This window comes from Cnephaeus nilssonii (assembly GCF_951640355.1).
Source record: "Cnephaeus nilssonii genome assembly, chromosome: 14".
In the NCBI taxonomy this organism is placed as follows: Eukaryota; Metazoa; Chordata; class Mammalia; order Chiroptera; family Vespertilionidae; genus Cnephaeus; species Cnephaeus nilssonii.
The window spans coordinates 33,715,377-33,735,507 of record NC_137085.1 but is presented as its reverse complement, the minus strand read 5'-3'; the positions used below and the strand labels follow the sequence as shown (position 1 = coordinate 33,735,507).

Genomic DNA, 20,131 nt, shown 5'->3' with positions numbered 1-20,131 from the left:
TTGTATTATTATTTATTAATTATTGTTCTATTTCTATTATAACTATAAACCTACTCTTTCCCACCCGTGTTATGCTTATTATGAAACCTGCACAGGAGAAATTTGATGAGGGGTACAAGTAAACTACTAATAGAAGTCTGACCAGTTTGCTCCTCCAGCCCAGGGGGACATGGTGTAAACCCTCCCTACCCCCCCCACCCCCCCCTCCCCCCCACCCCATGCACATACTCCTCTGGAAGCCATGGCTCTGGGGCCTCCGATTCACCATCAGCCTAACCAAGCGGGAGGCTGCACCCCTCTGTAGATGGCCTGGGCTGTGCACCCCAGGGACACCCCAACCTCCAGCCTGTGCCAACTGACCAAGCCTCTTTTCTGAGCCCTGCCCATTGAATATGAGTGTACCCAAGAGTGGAACACACAGCACCCAGCACTGTTTTCCACGTCACTGGCACCGCGTCCCGGCAGTAGAGAGGGGAGAAAAGGACATGCTCCTCGCCCCCGCCTCATCAGAACCCCGGGTACCACCCAGAACGCGTACTTAACACTCGCCGCCAGCCCACCAACAAAAGCACTAGAAAACAGAGCCCCGATGCTCCCTGGGGAGTGCATCTAAAATCCAGAAAATTCTAGCTTCTGCTTCCTCGCAGGAGTGGTTTGGTCACATTCTCCCTTTTCCTCTCCCGCGGTCTCCGGGGGCTGTGGTGAGCCTGTTGGCTTGTCCAAGTGCCAAGCGCAACGTCTCCCCGCCACAGGCCGCGCCTTGGCTGTCACAGCTGCTCCTGCTGACACTCCCCGCTGGCTCGCACCCCACCCTCAAGGACAGCCGCAGGATTACTTCATGGGACACTGGCTGACGTTCTTTTCCACCCCAGCCATATCCTTTAAAGCAATTCATTGTGAATGCTGGCGTGCAGCAGGGAAGAGCCAACATGAGCAGGAGCGGTGATGTGGGATGGACCACACTGAACTGCGTTCGCTAGGAAGACAAGGAGCCTCACCACAGACTAGAAGTAATTAGAACTAGGCCGAGGGCGAGCCGTTCCTTATTTAACGAATTCAGCTTTAAAATCAGAACGTGATTCCCAGAGGGGAGCGAGGCTTCCTGCGTGAGGTCTGTTTCCCCGAGGCTGGCTCTCCTAGGAATTGCTTGGCGGGCACACGCTGTCCACAGCCTCTCACCACCCGTTCCAAGGGGAGGTGACCCTGTCCACTGTGTTGCAAGTTTCCGAGGAGTCGCTGGGTCCTGGCCTCTGTGACGATGGCCAACGGCTCACACACTGCCCGGAACACGCAGGAGCTCTTCTCACTGAGCCGCAGAGATCTCCTACGTTTATAGAAATCAGCTCAGCTTTTGAGAATCCATGTGATGTAGTTGAAAAATAAATGCAGTTCCTTGGGTACTGGCTCGGTTTTAGCGAGGAGGAGTGAGCCTTTTTAGCGGTTTGATGTCAGACATGGGCCAGGGGTGTGGAACCAGGGCCTGATCACAAGTCAGCACTCGCCTCTGAGCTTTCTCATTAGTAGAATGCTGGATCAGGGACCAGCAAGTCTTTTCCATAAAGTAACTGTGAGGCTCTGCAGGCCAAGAGGTAAAACGCAAGGCTTTTATGTAGGTACTCACATATAATCATTTAAGATGTAACCATTAGCTCTTGGGCCAAAAAATAAATAAAAAGAGGGGTGGGGGTGGGGGGCAGCCACCTGCCACAGTCTTCGGATTCCTGAGTTAGAACATCTGCAACATTCCCTCTAACCCTCAAAAGCTTGGAAAGGTATTCCTGACCCCAGGTTCCCATTCTCACTGGAGAAGCTGTAGTCCTGGAATCTAACCCTGACATTCAGCAAAGGAATCAAAGAGTTTAGAGCTAGAGAGCCTTGGAGTGCTGCTCAAGCCCAATTTTCTGGTTCTATAGATGAGGAATATAAGGCTCCCAAAGGTAGCTGTGGTCAGCCAGCTGCCTGAGGAGGAGCTGGGACCAGAGTTCCCAGTTCCCCCAGGCCAGGGCATGAATACAGAAACAGCAGCGACCTAAAGATGCTGCATTGACACTGGGGAATACTCTGTTCCATGAAATGAGCAACTGATGGCAATTAGCCAACTACGGAATTGAAACGGCAAACTATTGGCATCTTACGATGTAAAATTCAAATTCTTGCAAGATGACATGCACTTAAATTGCATCAGGAACAACATTTATTTTCTCTACAGTAGTCTAAATACTTAGATTTCAAAGATCTCTTTCAACTGATGAAACTTCTTATGAGTAATCAGCAGCAAATACGAAAAACCAAATTCCAAAGATGAAACAAACTCAAAAGAAAAGCACAAAAATGGTGATAAGCTTTGAAGAGCCTGCAAATACTACAAAAGGTGAATTTGCAGTGCTTGCTCAGGCCTTTAACTAACCTCCCTCCTCCTCTACCCCCGCCCCCCGGCCCCCTGTTGCTCTTGGACTCTCTTACCCTAGAGCAGTGGTCGGCAAACTGTGGCTCTCAAGCCACATGCAGCTTGGGAGCCGCGGTTTGCCACTCTGTTGACTAATGAGTTTGCTGACCACTGCCCTAGAGGAACTGCAGACCCAAACTATTGCCAATGGATGTAATAATGAATTCTGAATTTTGACTCTACTAATCTGATAGCACAGTTATAAATAAAACCAGAAGCTGTCCCCTGCCTTGTGGAGGCTCCGAGCTCCTACAGGAGCAGGTTCTGCTGCTGGATGTCTGTCGGCCGTGGGAGACTGGGTACCTCTAAATGGAAAAGCTCAGGAGAGCAGTGATAAAATGATGCTTAGCACAGAGCTTTGTCCGAGTCCCTTCTAATTCAGGATATTATACCCTTTGTCTGCATTTGCATTAAATTATTGAACTACAGTAGTTTCAATGTTAAGCAAACAAAGCAGGAATCTTCAAAGTTTGTACACACAGGACAAGAATGATCACATTAAAATGCATAGCACAGGAAACTGCTAACATTAACAATGATTGTCTCTAGGAGGGGGGACAATCTGGAAGGTGATATTTTTCCTGCTTATTGACGTTTATTTTGTATTTTCCAAATTTTCTAAAAGATGATACACTTAACTTTATAATAAGAAAACACAAACAAGTAGCAATCACAAACCCTGTGGGCAGGGAAAAGTGCAATTAGAGCTGGAGCTCATCGCTTGGTGAGGCTCCACAGGATTCGTTAACAGCTCCTACGGTTTGATGCAACATAACATAAAGGAAATTCCAAAAAGACCAGTGCATTGCTCCTAAAGCACATCCTGACATAGCCTGAGCCAAAGGGAAGAGATGACTTAGCACATGGGGAAATGGCAGGAAAGAAAGATACTGGCATCATAAAAAAGAGGGTAAATCTGAGTCCTGGCCATGGAACTCCACAAAGGGAGAAACAGGGAGGAGAATTTTCATATCAGATAAGCCTGGAGGAGACCAGAGGGGAGCAGAGTGGGCAACGGAATTCACAACCAGGGTCACCATAGCAGCCTTGGGCTGTTGGACTTCACCAGTGATGGGACTGGAACAACTGTGTAGTACGTGAAAGGCTCTGCCTGGTATGAAGTGGAAAGGCCCTCACAGGGGAAAATGCAGTTGGCCCCACAGCCCACCTGTTATGTGATGGGATGGAGGGTGGGTGGGGTCAAGAGTAAGGCATGCTTAATGGATGATGACAATACTCTTTTTATATGCTCAAAATGCCTTCACAGGTTCACATACAGACTTTCTAGAATGTCAATGACACCGCACCTTAAGCTCCTAGGGCCAAACACTGTAAACAACCCTTTAACCACTCCCACTGCCCTCCCACACAGAGAGAGCCACACCTATGACACACACACGCTCCAACATTTACAGGGACAGTGCTAGAGTGGCTTGGGAGAGTTAGTTTTATCACCCTCCCTACTTTCCATCTATTCTTTGATATAGACAGTTTCTCAATCATAGGCAAATGCAGCTTCAAGCCATCCTCTACCCACCCCCACTGCCATCCCCAAGACACTCCTTTGTAGAAATTCTTGTGTCTCCACTATACCGCCAGGAAGGTGTCAACATTTTCAACTCTTAGTTTTATCTACCAAGGGGAAGAAAGCTGGTGTCCTGCCTGTTTAGTTCTGCCAGCCTGTGCCACTGCTCTGGTAGACAAGATGATCTTCCAAGGGTGTCAGTAATCTCTAACTACCAACTCTCATGTGATTAATTTCATTCTCCTCTACCATGATCCAGCATTTTTCCATAGTGAAAAATATACTCCGCCAACAAATATTTTGCTATCTACACTATGAATACCCTATTCTATTTTATATGTGGACTTTTTCAGGTAAATGACCTCTTAAAATGTAATTTTCACCCAGAACAATTCCCATGCCCTAAATGTTTTTCTTCTCCCAAATCTTTCAAAAGCTCTAAGTGGCCATTTTCAAGCAGTTTGCCATTCTCATCCCAAGTTCACAGCACTAATCTACTCAGATCCTGTAACTGAGCAACTTAGAGGTGACCCTGAAAACTTTCCTATTGCTTAGTGGTGCCTAGGAACTGATTTTGTTTTTTTCTGTATAGGAGACAGCCAACTTCAGAGCTAATCCTCCAGCTGTCGTATGGGTGAAAGGGGTCACACGTTCTCCCAGAATGCCACTGGGCTCCTCTGGGCAATTATGCCCTGCCCAGCTGTCTTTGAGAAACTTGAAGTTCTGGGAAGAACAGAAGAATCTTGTCAGACAGATGGGTGGATCTGACGCTGGAGAGTCACAGTACAGCGGAGATGCCACCACCAGGGCACTCATGTGATGCTGGGCAGCAGGGCCTTCCATGACTTTGCAGAGGTGGGGCCTCCAAGGATCAGGGTAAGACGTTCTTTCTTCTCCCAGCTGATGTTTTTAAAAAATTCCTAATCAGACAACTCCTTTAATAGGATTCACACTGCCAACCTTAACCTGTTTATGGATCCAGTAACCAAAATGTGTGATTTGAAATTCCCCCAAACAAGAATCTGAGCCTCTAGGTCGAGATGGGGAACAGAGACATCAAAGGTGAGCAATGCTGTCCGTGTTTGACGCTCAGTGAGGCAATGCACAGGACCTAACTAGAGATATTTCTGCTCTCTAAACAAAATCAGTTTTGCCACTGGCTCCCCATGTGATGCTGACTTAAACCTTCCTGGGTCTCAAGTGTCTCATCTTTTTACTCTGAAAGTCTGGGAGACAAGGGCAAAATCTGGACAGGAGCCACGGGCTGCATACCTGCCCTGTTATCGGTGACCCCGCCCTGACAGGCCTGCAATTTATTAGCTTGAATCCCCCGCCTCCTCCCGAGCCCCACTCTCACTGCCTCAGTTCAGCTCTTGTTGATCTATTGTCTGGCCTAAAGCAATCTCTGTGCCCCCAACCCAGTGATTCTCAACCAGGGAGCATTTTTGTTACTCGGGACATCTGGCAATACCTGGAGACATTTTTGGTTGTCAAGACTGGTGGGATACTACTGGCATCTACTGGGTGAAGCCAGGGGTACTGCTAAACATTGGACAATGCACCAGCCAGCCCCCAACAAAGAATTATCTAGCTCAAAAGGTCAATACTTGTGAGGTTGAAAAATTACTCCAGGCATACCCGCCTCTCATCTGCCCTCTGCCACCACGTGATACAAAATACAATACAATCAGATCATTTCCATGCTTGAAATCCTCCAGTGCCCTCAGGTTAAAGTCTAAACTATTCTGGCAAATCATGGAGACCATCATGATCTGGCCCTTTCCTAGCCTTCTGCCTCACCTGTCACTGTTCCCAAGCAACCAACACAGGTGGACCTGACCTCCCACAATTCCCTCTGCCTCTCAGTCTTACCCATTCATTCCTCCGCCCATCAATTCTATGTCAGACATTCTAATGGGACTAAAAGGAAATGGGGAAAAAAAGCTTTAATGGTTAGAGTTTTGTTTTTTTGTTTTTTTTCCAGGAAAAGATTAACAAATTCTTTACACTTCAGTGTGAATTAGTTGCTGCTATCTCTCCTCAAGTCTATTTACATCCAACTCTATTATGAACTGAAAAGTTTTCCCCATGAAATAATTCTTGATGTTAAGCTGTAGGTAAAGGAGATCTTTTGGGGACACAGTGACCTGCTCTTTTGAAACTGCCCAGTATCCAGATTTTAAATGATGTGTCTCTCTCACATCAATGTCTGTCTGTCTGTCTCTCTCTCTCTCTCTCTCTCTCTCTCTCTCTCTCTCTCACACACACACACACACACACACAAAATTAATTAATTAATTAAATAATTCACTCCTCTAATTCTTTTTTTTTTAAGGAAATGAATAGGAGAGATTTGTCTCACCAGGTACCAGCAGCAAGCAAGTATGGTGATATTCTTTCTGGAATTAAGTCTCTAAAGCAGGCGTCCTCAAACTACGGCCCGCAGGCCACATGCGGGTGTTTTTGCCGTTTTGTTTTTTTACTTCAAAATAAGATATGTGCAGTGTGCATAGGAATTAGTTCATAGTTTTTTTTAAACTATAGTCCGGCCCTCCAACGGTCTGAGGGACAGTGAACTGGCCCCCTGCTTAAAAAGTTTGAGGACCCCTGCTCTAAAGGCACAAAATAAGAGGCCTAGAAGCGCATATATGATAGACTTTTAAAAATATAACAACTTTTGGGTTGAAGTAGATTCTACATATTTTAGCTTATATCAAAGCTGTCAGATAAAGACTTGTGGAAAAAGGAATAAAAGGCTGGAGAAATATGGAAACAGAAAGGGGATAACCAGTGTGGGGATACTTGTGATAAGTCTTTATACCCACTAATGTAATTGTGATTATAGTCAAAAACTTCACCATCCAATAGAGTTTTCGGCAATGATGAAAATGTTCTGAGTCTGAGCTGTCCAAGATGGTAGCCATTAGCCCCACGTGACTATTGAGCATTAGAAATCTAGCTACCGTGGCTGAGAAACTGAGTTTTTAATTTTAACTAATTTAAACTTAGTTTTAAATAGTTTTGTACCAATGAAATCTCTCTAGGAGAAATTGAAAGAACTCTCAATACAATGCAGTCTTCCAGCTGCAAACAGCTTATCTACCAAAAGCACAGTTTCTGACTCACTCCAACCCCCACCCCAACCATTACCCAACATACCCAGAGGTGGGCCTCGCTCCCTCCTCCAGGGTAAGCCTGCAACGGTGGCCTCTGGAAAGGCGTACTTACCCTCACCCAGGGGAAGGTCCTCTTCCTGCTCGCTGGGGGAAGGCAGCAAGGGCTGCAGGGGCTCCATGTTAATAATGAGCTGTTTGTTCAAGGAGTGGGAACTGCGGCTCTGGGTAATGTTGGTTCTGAAAACAGACAAGCCAGATAGAGTTGGTTTCCATTGCAAACACCAGCCCCTCCACCCCAGTCGGCTATGCACATGCCAGCTGGGAACTGCCTCTGGACTCACAATGAGTTGGGCTAGTGAAAGATGGCCTAACACTCAAGACACATAGCCCTTTTTATCCTTAAGGCCCTGACAAAGTATCCATGTGTCCTAATGTATTTCCCCAAATGTCATCAGACTCGGGCATGCTAGGACTAAGTGACAACACAGGCATTCGAAAAGATATGGGAGGCAGGTATCACTAGACTAGGCACAGAAAAGTGAATAAAGGGCATGGCTCAAACTAATTTAATAACTACCAAAAACAAAAACAAAAACAAAAAAACCTCTACCAGGCAGATGGCACAGATGTTTCATAGCTACAAGCAATTGTGTCGCTGGACGTCCAATTTTTTTTTTTTAGTATATTTTATTGGTTTTTTACAGAGAGGAAGGGAGAGGGATAGAGAGTTAGAAACATCGATGAGAGAGAAACATCGATCAGCTGCCTCCTGCACATACTGGGGATGTGCCCGCAGTCAAGGTACATGCCCTTGACCGGAATCGAACCTGAGACCCTTCAGTCTGTAGGCCGACACTCTATCCACTGAGCCAAACCAGTCAGGGCTGGACGTCCAATGTTTAATATCAATGTTTAACATCCCCGTTCAAATCCATGCCCCAATCACCAACCAGCCACAGAACGCAGCTCTGCTTTCCTTTGAAAGGAGCACGCACCTGTGCCAGTGGCTGTGACAGGCAGCAGAGGGCAGGGCAACCATGCAGGTGTCTCATCAAGACTCCTGGCTGGGAGCTGGGAAGCCCATATGCACTGCCTGCTGCGGGGGACCTGCTGTCTAGCCTGACAGAGAGAGAGGTAGGGCACGTATGGTGGGTGCTTAAGCACCCTTCCTCTCCCCATGTTCCCTGTCAAAACCACAACCAGCCCAGCCAGTGTGGCTCAGTGGCTGAGCATCCACCCATGAATCAGGAGGTCATGGTTGGATTCCCAGACAGGGCACATGCCTGGGTTTTGGGATCAGTCCCCAGTAGGGAGCATGCAGGAAGCAGGTGATCAATGATTCTCTCTCTACATTGATGTTTCTATCCCTGTATCCCTCTTCCTTCCTCTCTCTGAAATCAGTAAAAAACAAACAAACAAACAAATCCATCCTTCAAATATGATGTCAAATGTCTCTTTCCCCTTAACACCCTCAGGGATTGGCCTCACAACACACACTCTCTCCTTCTCTGCTCACTCGACTCTCCCTTTTACAACCCGCCACGTTGGTCACCTCTGACTCTGTCTATGATTATGGTTGTACTCATCAGAATGAGCCCCACCTTGATAAACAACATCAGGGCAGAGAGTGACCTATCCATTTGCCTTACAGCACCTTGATGGACACCCTGAAGGGTGTTCAGGTTTGAAACAACTGCAATCCTGGCTTAACATAACTGCCATCTCAGACTGACCAGAGTATCTATCCCAGGCCAGTTGATGGGACTGCCTGATACCTCGGCAGGTGTTTCCGTAGGGAATGGGGGATGGGGCATCAGGGAAGATCAGGGCCTGGCCAGGAGAGGACACAGCCTTGCCTCACACACATCCTGCTTATTCATGTGACACTCAAGGGTCAAGTCAAGCCAATGACTCTCCACAGAGCAAATAACTCAAAACGGAGCCCAGCTGTGCTCTCGCCACGGCCCAGCCAAGTCTGTCTGAGAGGGATTCCAGGGCAGTGAGAGTGCCATGCCTGGAACCAGGGCCAAAAAAACAGCATAGGGCCTGGCAGTGCCCTTATACCCTTCTTGTCATTTGGCAAAGCCGACAAAGCCGGCGTTTAAATCCCTCTGTCCATAACAGAAGCCTCCCGAGGGCTAGGGAGCACCCACTCACCTGTGCACCTCCGGAGGCTCCCTCTGGATTCTGGAACTCGCCTCCACCACCTCTTTGGCAACCTTACCGCTGCAAAAGACAAAAACACCCGTCTCTGCACAGGCACTCAGCATGGGAGGCGAGGGCTATGCACGTGCATTTTCTTTAAACTTCACAACTTCAACTGCCTGACCCAGCTCTAGGAGCCCACGCCTTCTCTCCCTCCACGCAGGGAAGTTACTATGACATTGGAGAGTGCCCATGAGCATAAAAGATGGGTGAAGTGGAAAGGGGGAACCGAAACAGGGGCATAAGCCAAAGTGCACTGATTTATAAGCAAAACATTAAAATGCCAATGCCTGCCCCCACACCAACCCCATCATCAAAACGGAACCCTGGGGACCCACCTGTATCGGAATCTACTTCCTTTAAAAAATATCTTGCTGCTGGACACAGTCTTGATCTGACTGGACTTGGCATACCTTTAAGAGAAAGCAAAGCAGTGGCAGTGACATTGGAAAGCCCAAGCGGGACACGGTGTGAAGTGTAGCTATCGGATACTTTGACTGCCAGGAAGAAATACGCTTTATGGTGTGAGTCGGCGCGCACACACACAAACCTGAAGGAAAAGTTTCACAGAAGAACTGTCAACTCTCACAGAATTTGCAAGCTGATCTTTTCTATGTTCTCTCTTTTCATTCTTTTTAAATGTTGGTGATCTCACACACACACACATACACACACACACATTCCTGCACCACCTCCCCAGTTTAGCAGGACCTGGCCTTAAGCTGTCTCTGTTAAGGATTTGGGTCTTTGTCCTCAAAACAAGAGAAAACTATAGTTACAGTCTTTGGCCAAAAAGAACTTCTCCCTCCACCTCTGCAGACAGCCTGAGCCAGTTTCAAAGGATGAGCAAGGAGAGCGAGGTGGACAGCAGAGGGGGCGCAGGCCTGAGGAGGGGGCTCCTGTCAAGGCAGAGCCCAGAGAACATGGAGTAGAAGCCCCCAGGACAGATGAGACCACGTGAGAGCTACGCCCCAGACCTTCCGACGCCTGGGACAGACCTGCTGGCTGCTGGTCAGAGCCGGGTGCCAGCCCACACCTGGTAAAGAGGAGAAAAGTGCCCAGGAGGCTGGCTCAGTGGAAAATGTCCTGCTGAGCCTCTTCGTCCTGTGAGGACCCACCTGCTCTGGGCCCCTCTGCCTCCTCCATCCCGTCCCTAGAGAGCTGCGGGTGGCCTGGCATTTTCCACGGGGCCTGAGCAAAGGGCCATCACCACCTCTCTCTCCCTGTCTTCTCAGCAGGATTGTTGCTCCCAAGTCCTCAGCAGTAGAGGGAAGAGAAACTTTTAAGGAGCGACTGTTTTTTTTTTCATTGATTTTGTTGTTGCTGTTAGTGTTTACCTAGGTTCCTAAGGCTCTTAGTTGCTAAAAAGATTAAGAGCCTTCACTGGAATGTCTGAATTTCAAACTCAACTCTGTGCCCAGGTATAGAGGACACCGAAGCCCCCAGGTGTGGCGGGCACAGCAGCTCCAGTGACCCTGCTCTGGGGAGAGGTGGGCGGCCCTGCTTTCCACTGGTTCAGCCTCAGCTCCCACCATCCCAGGCCCCTCAGGGAGGCCGCTGCCTGCTCCTTACACTCAGACGGGTGGGAGGCCGCTGCGCTGCATGGAACATAAACCCTCAATGTGCTTCGAGAAAACAGGTCAAAAGACACATTTCACAGAGAAAGCGCATCCCTGTCTGCGCAGGATGAGAGGAGGGTGGAATGCGTTGGCCTTTTTCTGGCAGTTGGTGGCCCTGGGTGATTATTGGTGTCACTTGATTTGCTCAGAGACACTCTCCCAAGAGCACTACCGCCAACCTGCCCCCCACCCCCACCCCCAAGTGCCCAGGTGGCTCCCAATAATGTTTGGGTTGAGACCTTCCCTGGGATTGTAACAGGGGCGTGTATCTGAGAGCTTGAGCAACACAAACTCACTGGGAGCTGGGAGACGCAGACAGTAGGATGGAAGGACGAGGATGGGGAAAGAGAAAGTCGGACTCGTCCCAGACCTGGGCACAATCAGCAGCACCTGCCGGGAGGGATACAAACACTGGTCCTCGGCTCCATGACGACAGTCCCACTCAGCAAGTCAGGAGAGGGCCGGCAGTTTGCATTACTATCGAACACCCCAGGCCATGCCGAGGCTACCCCTTGGCATTTAAGAATCTCTGAGTTCCCACATTCTCCTTAAATGACCCGACAGAGCAGAGGCCCAGCTTCCTACCTGCTTCTGGTCCTGTGACCTAAATCAAGCCAAGTTTTTCTGAGTCCCAGTTTTCCCCAAATATTTTTAAGAGGAGTGAAGGTATTGTAAACCTAATTCATAGAATTCTGAAGAGGATGAAATGAGATTAAATGATTTGAAAGCACCTAACATACAACCTGCTCACTATACAGAGGTGGGCAAAAGTAGGTTTATAGTTGTGAGTGCATAAAACACAGTTTATTCTTGTATTATTTTCCATACAAACAACTGTAAACCTACTTTTGCCCCATCCTGTATAATAGTTTCTGTCCCTCTCTGCCTCCCACCTACCTCCCTGCCTCCCTAATATCACCCTCAAAACCTCTCCATTGCCTTCTCACTATGGAGCTACCAAAGCCAATTCTCTAAATCACGGAAGTTCCTGGGAACTGTGTCAAACACCCTGGACGCTAGTGAAAGCGCCTTCATGCTCTAACTCTAGCTGATGTGTCCCAGCGCTCTTCCTCCCAGGCTCTCACGTCAACAAGCCCAGAGTCAAAGTCTTCTCGCCACCGAAGGCACTACCGAGTTAAAGTAGCAATTCTCTCGCCTCCAGCCTTCTTCCCCACCTGCCTTCTCCCACTTCCTCCTCCACCTTCCTATGAAAACCCCAGCATGAAAGCGTTGACTCTTCTCAAACATCTGACCTCACAGAGCAGTCCGGACAGTCCCCGATTTACCTGACTTGACAACAACTGTGAGTTCAAATGGTGGCCTGGTCATGACTTACCTTTCGGCTGTCACAGCTGTCACAACTCTTCACCACCCCCGTCCCCAGATCTGCCAGGGCAGCCACAGGACCCAGAGACCCACGGCCCTGGTGATTTGCCAGCCCAGCCCTGCCTTTGGAGTGTGTTTTAAGTGGTGTAATGGATGTGAGATGCGCCATGCATGCGGACAATGCCTGGAGCACGCAGAGTGTTCGCTAAGAGTCGGCATCATGGGGTACACGCAGAGCAGCCCTGCAGGAGCACACTCCCCTCACCCTGCTTCCAACTTTTCTCCTCTGGCACCTGCTGCTGCAGAGGCTGGGCATGGAGGTCCGGTGCTTGGGAGACAGTGGGCGGTGCCCTAAGAGGCCACCTCTAGAATTAATAATACAATTTCCCATTTTAACATGGTTTACAACTTCTGGAGTAATCATAACAATAACATGTTATTATTGAGCACCTACTATGGGCTGTGCACCATCCAAAGCACCTTAAACATATTAATTCATTTTGTGCCCACAGCTCTCTCTTAGGAGGAAGCAATCCACATTTTTACATGAGGAAATTGAGGCACAGACAGGTTGTCACTTAACTATGGTCACATGACAGAAGCAGGAGAAACCAGGCTGCAAAACCAAGTCTCCCTGTATTTTTTAAATAATGCTTTAGCCATGCAAGTTCTCAGACTTCAAGGGGCATCAGAACCACCTGGCAGGCTTCAGAAAACACAAGTTTCTGATTCAGTAAGTCTAAGTGGAGCCCAGGAATGCATTTCTAACACTATTTTGAGAATCACTCCATTTGAGCCCTTAACCCTAGATTGCAAGTTTATACCACGTGGGAAATTTTTATCACTACCAACATCTAGACCCCTCACCCATTTCTGAATTTTTCAAATAACAGCCTTATCGAGATATAATTCATATACCATAAGGTTTACCCTTTTAGATTGTACACCACTTCCGTGGTGATCATATAATTCACAAAGCTAAACACTCATCAAGAAATACTTTCATCACCCCAAAAAGAACTGTCCCATAGCCATTGGCAATCACTTCCTGTTTCCCTTCCATGCCAGCACAGTGCACGGCACAAAGCAGATGATTTTCTGAATGGAAACACCAGTGAGTGAGCCGCTGAACCCCTCGGTGTGGCCCCTGTGCCTTCAGGGAACCAGCTCCCAGCCATGGCGAGCTCTGGTGCTCTGCGGGTGGAGCACCTAGAAACACATGGATAAAGGAAGCTCTGAAATGTGAATAAGTCTGTGTCAGGGATCCCGTGTGGTTTGAAGCAGGAGGGAAAGTCAGAGTTTCTGCTTCTGGCTCTGTTCCCAGCAGCAGAGCTCAGAGCCAGGGCTTTCAAACCTCATCGGTGGCCCCTGGCCAGCTGACAATGAGCAGCGCATTCATGAGGTGAAAGCACACTTGGGAATTCTTGGCCACCGGGCCTCCCTCTTCCCATAGCAAGTGAAGTGGAAAGGAGGGACAAACACCCCAATCCAGGAAACAAGATCAGGGCCTTGCTCTGCCAGCCGAAACCATTAAAGCACAGTGCCAGTGGGGCAGGCTGGAAGCGGGGCCAGGACTTCTGCCCGGGGAACGGGATGGTGCTGTGGAGGAAGCAGGTGCCCTCCCTGAGGTTAACAGAATCAAAGCCCTTCAGAATCAAACAGACTGGGCTCTGCAACCAACTGGCACTCTAGAAACTTCCATTGCTAGTGGAGGGGGTAGTAGTGGCAGTCACAGCAGCTGCTACCATGTATCGATGGTTCATGTGCCTGGCAGAACCAAACACTGCAAGGCAGGTATTACCGATCACATTTCACAGATGAAAAATAAAGATGAGGCTCAAAGAGTTCAAGTGCTTTGCTCCAGGCCACACTGCTAGGAAGCGACAGATATAAGACTTAAATCCAAGAAGCCCACACTCATTAACACCAGGCCACAGTGAGAGAAGCAAAGCATGCCTGAGTCCTGCCCCTCCATCTACAGATGAGAAGGCTGGGCCAGAGAGGTCACACAGCTGGCTCAGAATAAGCAACATCTTCCCTTCTTCCTAAGGAACAGGAATGGTTATGGGATGATGGAGGAACAAAAGCATCTGGGAAATCTCAGGTCAGTACAAATATTAGGGATTAGGAGTCCTAGTAATCGAGAGGGGCAGCCTGGCCTAACACTAGCAGAGGTGCTGATGCAAAGACTTGGTCAACTCTGCACACTGCCACCGTGCTCAGCTACACTCCTGGCCACCCAAGGCGTGCACAGATGACTAGAAGTGACTTCTCTGACAAGCCTAGTTGGCCCCATTCAATGGCAGAATTATAAGACAGACCTCACTGCTTGATGCCAGCTAATGACTGTATCCCAACATGTGCAAAACAGATCTCCCAGACTGGAGTTTCTACTCTCCTCTCCTTCTCTCTCTCTTCTCCATTCAGTTCTGGTTTTGCCTTTGACTCCATCTAAGAACTGAATCCCTCACACAGGATAAAACAGCATGTGTGCAAAACAACCAAGTAAAGTCTTGAGTTATTCCTTGATAGAGATCCCATGATTGCACCAAAGGATCTTCAAGGCCGTGCTGCTTCCAAGTAGGACTTTCTGACTTGGCTCTAAAAGCCTATCTGCTGGGGGTTCTCTGCTACTCCCTCCTCCTCCCTTACACTTGTCTGTGGGTCAGTAGCAATCAACCCCACCTAGCATTCCTCTGGCACCTCGTTCATGATGGCTGAGCCCTCTGTATCTGGCTCCAAGATCTCCTGGCCTTTCATCACCTCCCTTTCTATTTCATTCATCTACCCTCTGCTCCAGCCTTGTGTAACTGCTCATCCTCTAGATGCATGTCTTCCCATTCCCACCATGCTCCCTTACTCAGAATGTCCTCCCTCCAACTTAAAGAGCCTTCCTTCCAATTTCTAGCTCCCCCCATAGTAAGACTCACCCCTCCTGTAATCCCCTCTAGTATTTTATTTGCATTTCCTTTTCAGTCTGCATCATGAACTACAAATCTCCTGGCACAGGAACCGTACCTTATCAATTTGATTCATTAATTCTTTTTTTGAATGATGGGGGTCTTTAGGAAATACAAAGATAAATAGAACCTAGTTCCTATCATCAGAGAGATCAGATCTAATACAGATATAAAATATACAAAAAAATGTCATGATATATCTTTATTTTTTATCTTGTTTTGGCTGTGTTTCAAGACTATCTATTAACTCCCTCATCTGCAAGAAAATATCCATTCAAAAATAATTAGCTAAATGTCTCTCAGTTATTATTTGACAGGAACCAGATGATTTCATTAACAGATGAACAGAGGAGTTCCAAAAGCTTAGGCCCCAAAAACAGTTTGTCAGGTTCTCAAAAAGTTAAATATAGAGTTACCCTATGACCCCAAAGTTACATTCCTAGGTATAAACCTAACAGAACTGTCCACAGAAAAAAATTACATGGATAGTCATAGAAACATTATTCACGATACCTAAAAAGAGGGAACAACTCAAATGTCCATCAACTGATGAATGAATAAGCAAAGCATGGTATATATAAACAATGGAGTATTATTCAGCCATAAGAAGAAATTAAGTACTGCTGCATGCTACATGTTTAAACCTTGAAAACATTATCTAAGTAAAAGAAGTTGGGCACAAAAGGCCACGTAAGTTTATAATTCCATTTATAGGGAATGTGCAAAATAGGTAAATCCATAGACCTAGAAAGTAGATTAGTAGTAGCCAAGGTATGGAGAGAGTTGGAGATAGGGAGTGGCTGCAAATGAGTGCAGGGTTTCTTTTAGGGTTGATAAAAATGTTCTAGAATTAGATAGTAGTGATGGTTGCATCACCTCATGAATTAGATGAAAAAACAGTGAATAATACTTTAAAAGGGTGGATTTTATGGTATATGTTATCTCAATTTTAAAATAACTTTTTTTTTAAATGTGTAGACTCCATCTAAAGACTGAGAGTACCAATCCCTTTGCATTTCCTTTTCTCAGCTCTCACGTGGATAGAGAGATCTAGACATGCTGATTTTTCAAAGGCCTCTGGGTACCCATTTTAATCAGTCCTCAAACACTGCAAGGAGCACACAGTGCCTTGAGATGGAGATGATTGTGGGGGGAAATCTACTAATCTTCATCACCTCTACCTGTCACTACTAGAAGCACCACAGGTTGTGGATCAATGCACCCAATGGTTTTCTAATTATGCTCAGGGTTTTCCCAGGATTGATGGGTTTCCTGGGACATGGGATTCTCTGCTAAACCTGGGAAAATCCCAGGCAAACTGTGACACCTGGTCACTCAAGCTCCTGAGGAGCAGCAAGAAATGGATGAATGGTTTCCTGTCCCCAATCTCAATTCTGGTACCAACCAACAAACACAGCTTTTTTATTTTTATCTCTTTTACATATTGGACTTTGCCTACAAGAGTTCTGTGGCTGAAAGGGGTTTGTAAATTATTATCCAAGCTGTCATTCTCCTAATGATCTTCATCAGCCAAAGCCCAGGAGGTTCAGAGACTCAGCATTTTTCAGGGAAATGAGTCTAATGAGGAAGACAGAATCTCAGTGGTGGGGGCAGGGAGAGAGGCTGAGCAAAACCACCTGGGTGGGCTCCAGGGGTAGGTGGTGCTGATACCCTGGCAGGCCAGACTAGGTTCTTGACTATATCAATAACCACTGCTCTTCCAATCAATAAGTCTGTCTCAAAGAGAAGCTGGAACTCAGTGGAAAGATACTAAATTTGAACCTCTTTGGAAACCTGACAGCTTTATGCATGGTTTCTGAAGTCCTGTCCAGCCAGCACTGCCTTTCTGTGATCCCAGACTCTAATGGCATTCCACCCATGAACCTTTGGCTCCCATCTCTATATTCTCAAGGCTTCTAACTATGAACACGTGAGACTCTCTGCCAAAGATTTCTTTTTCCAGTTGTGAGAGTACATTCAACCCAAGCTGAGAGTAAGCCAGAAGTGCCAGAGAGTATAACTCCACTCTCCAAAGTGGCCCTCAACCAAAATGAGTGAGGAAATGGTAGATAAACAGCACAGCGTCTTTGCTGGTCAGTGGGTGAAATTTGAGGTCTGTTCTGCAGTCTGCCAGAGCTCCCCTGCAGAGCAGAACCCAGCTGCCCACAGAGTGACCTGCTCAGTAGCACCCTCCTACATTGCTTGCTTTCCCACCTCCCTCCCAATTGGTATATTTAGTGACCATATCCCAGAAAAATCATTTGCACTAAACTCCTCTCAAGGTCTGTTTCTGAGCAAGAAAGCCAACCAAAAATAGGTCCTATGACATATTGAATGGAAATAGCATTGACCAAACAACAAGCAAACCACAGCAATTCTATGGGAAACACCCAACATGGAGCTCAGGACTTGCTCGGGCCAACAGTGATAGGAGACACCCTGAACCATGCACCAAATTCATTATTCACTTAAATATAGTAAGAAGGACTATATTAAAAGAAATGAACATGGAACTATTTGCAAAACATAAAGGGTTCCATGGTTGTTCTAAAGCCTAGGATTAAATGAATAAAAACTACTTACTTATAAAAGGCCTGGTTCTCCACCCCACACTTCCAGAGATGTTTGCAGGCAGCTGGTGTTGAGGTATGGAATGCCAACATGGCTTTTTTCTAATAAAAAATAACAAAACAAAAAAGGGCATGTTAAACACAGTTTATGTTTTTCATCTTTTTCTTCAAGTAGCTTGCATATTACTATGTTCTTAAAAGTGTTGTTGAAATGGTATTCTTCCCCCTTTGCAGACATCACTAATCTGTCTAGGCCCTGTTTCTGATAAAAAGCAGCCTCACAATCTTCAAGTCTCCAGGCATTGCTCACCTCTCAATCAGACTTGGATTAGTTCAAAAATGTATTTGCCCACCTTGAACAACTAGTGCTTGGACTGAAAACTAGGGTCAGAAGATTCTGCAAACCTCCAGATCTAGCTCTGAGGCTCAGAGTTTCAGAATTGGCCTCCTCCGAAATGTGTTCCCTGGTGAACACAACCTATGTCTGGTGACTCCTTTATTTTAAGATTCTTAGATCTTAAAGACTTTGTTTATAAAACTCTAACCATCACTGGTTGTTACAAGCTTTGTAAGTATTCTTCAGTTGTTTCATGAATCTGTATTTTGGCCAATTACAGAGGTAGGGGGAAATCCAATTTCTAAATCTCAAGTCTATCCCATTCTATTTTTTACACAGGGGTACTCACTCAGCATTGTTTACTGACTTTATTCTTAAACTAGAGGCCCAGTGCACAAATTCGTGCACATTGAAAGGAAATTAATTAGTAGAAATAATTTAATATCTCTATTCGCCTTTTCTCTATAATAGAAGTGTCAACCAAATTCACAATTGACAATGACAGATCAAAACACATGTGTGCGATTGGCACCAGTGAGAGCTTTATTTGTATCATGCATGCGTGAGTCAACTTAGCCTTTTATAGATAGAGAATAAACTTGCTTAATTAGACCTGCTTTCTGATTTAGCTAAATATTTTCCATCCCAGTGAAGCACCTCAACTTCTCTTTCAGGTAATTGTCAGCAACACAGCAGTAAATATCAACACAAAGCAGATTATTATTGTAGATCACACAGGGAGAACAAAGGGTAAAATATTTAACTGTAGCAGTGTTTGACTATATTCTGTGCAGTGAGAAAACCTGAAGTCATTTTCAAGGTCCACCATTTCTTACTTCTTTTCAGTTGGGTCGTTTCTAAGCTTTCTAAATCTCTATTTTCCAGCTAATGAAAAGAAAATAGGATTCCACCTAGTCTCCTATCTACCTACTCCAGGACTTCTGTGAGGATCAAATGAGATGAGGCACGGAAAAACGCTTCATAGACATTTAGTTACAGTGTAAAGTGTTTCCATCTGGCTATAAAGCAAGCCATGTTCCTGGGCTGAAGAAACTGCAAGGAGGCTAGTTGCTAGGGAGAGGAAGCCGGGCATTGCTACGTGACATCATTACTCGGACTGTCGGACACTTAGCATATTAGCCTTTTATATATATATAGATGTTCAAACTCAGTGTTTGTTTACCTCTCAAATATTCTCAGCACATAGCTTCCATTATCACCACAAACTTTAACGTCATGAGCTTTGGGAGCTCTAATGCCAAAGGCATATCTTATGCTTGAATCTCTCTCGTGGGCATGCACACGCACACTCACATTCACACTCACAGAATAACAGAGTTAGAAAAGCAGTATCTGACCTCCTTCTGGGTGCCAATCACATAAAATGTCTTCCCTTCAAACTTCAATTTGCAGACATCTGGCCTAAGAAAAGAAAATCTCTTTGGGTGAGAAGGAAAATAAAGTAGCAACTGACCCAGGTACCTGGTTTTCCCACGGGAATGCGGCTGGCTCACAAATGCCAAGCAGACTGCACTGAAACAAGACATTATCTGACCATCGGTGAAGGCCCAATGAGCAGGGAAAAGCCCCGAGTGAATTATACAGCAATGTTCTTCCCAAGAGAATATCCCCCGGCAGCTCAGAACTAGTTATTCCATTTTTTACAGGTGAGCTGCACCTTACTTCCAAGGAGCTCTCGAGGTCCCACAAACATGAACGACCCTAGCAACATGAAGGGGCCAGCCCACTGTGTGAGGCGGGAAAAATGTGGTTATTTCAGATTCGGTTAATGAAATGACACGGATTCACAATATCTGTTCCCTCATCCATCTCAAAGAAGCACACACACCACACTGTGAAATTCTCATTCCTGTTCTCCCTGTTTATAGAAGTGTATTTCATCATTTATTGAGACACTCAGAATTGGGAGGACAGTTTGATGAATGGGCATCTGAAGGAGCTGCTTGATTAAAATCTGCCTGAAATGTAGCCCCAGATCACCTTCTTGGTGAGAAAATGTGTGAAGA

The 20,131-nt window shown here is 46.4% G+C and overlaps 1 protein-coding gene across 1 annotated transcript in view; it reads right to left on the bottom strand.

Moving 5' to 3' along the window:
* FRMD3 (FERM domain containing 3) overlaps nt 1-20,131 on the bottom strand; it is a gene marked incomplete at its 5' end in the record, with an annotated part of 240,885 nt that overhangs the window by 28,270 nt on the left and 192,484 nt on the right. Inside the window, 5 exons of the mRNA XM_079791284.1 lie at nt 7,200-7,324; nt 9,245-9,313; nt 9,631-9,705; nt 17,781-17,869; nt 19,463-19,526. Of these exons, the coding sequence (XP_079647410.1) occupies nt 7,200-7,324; nt 9,245-9,313; nt 9,631-9,705; nt 17,781-17,869; nt 19,463-19,526 (422 nt within the window). The remainder of the gene's footprint in view (nt 1-7,199; nt 7,325-9,244; nt 9,314-9,630; nt 9,706-17,780; nt 17,870-19,462; nt 19,527-20,131) is intronic.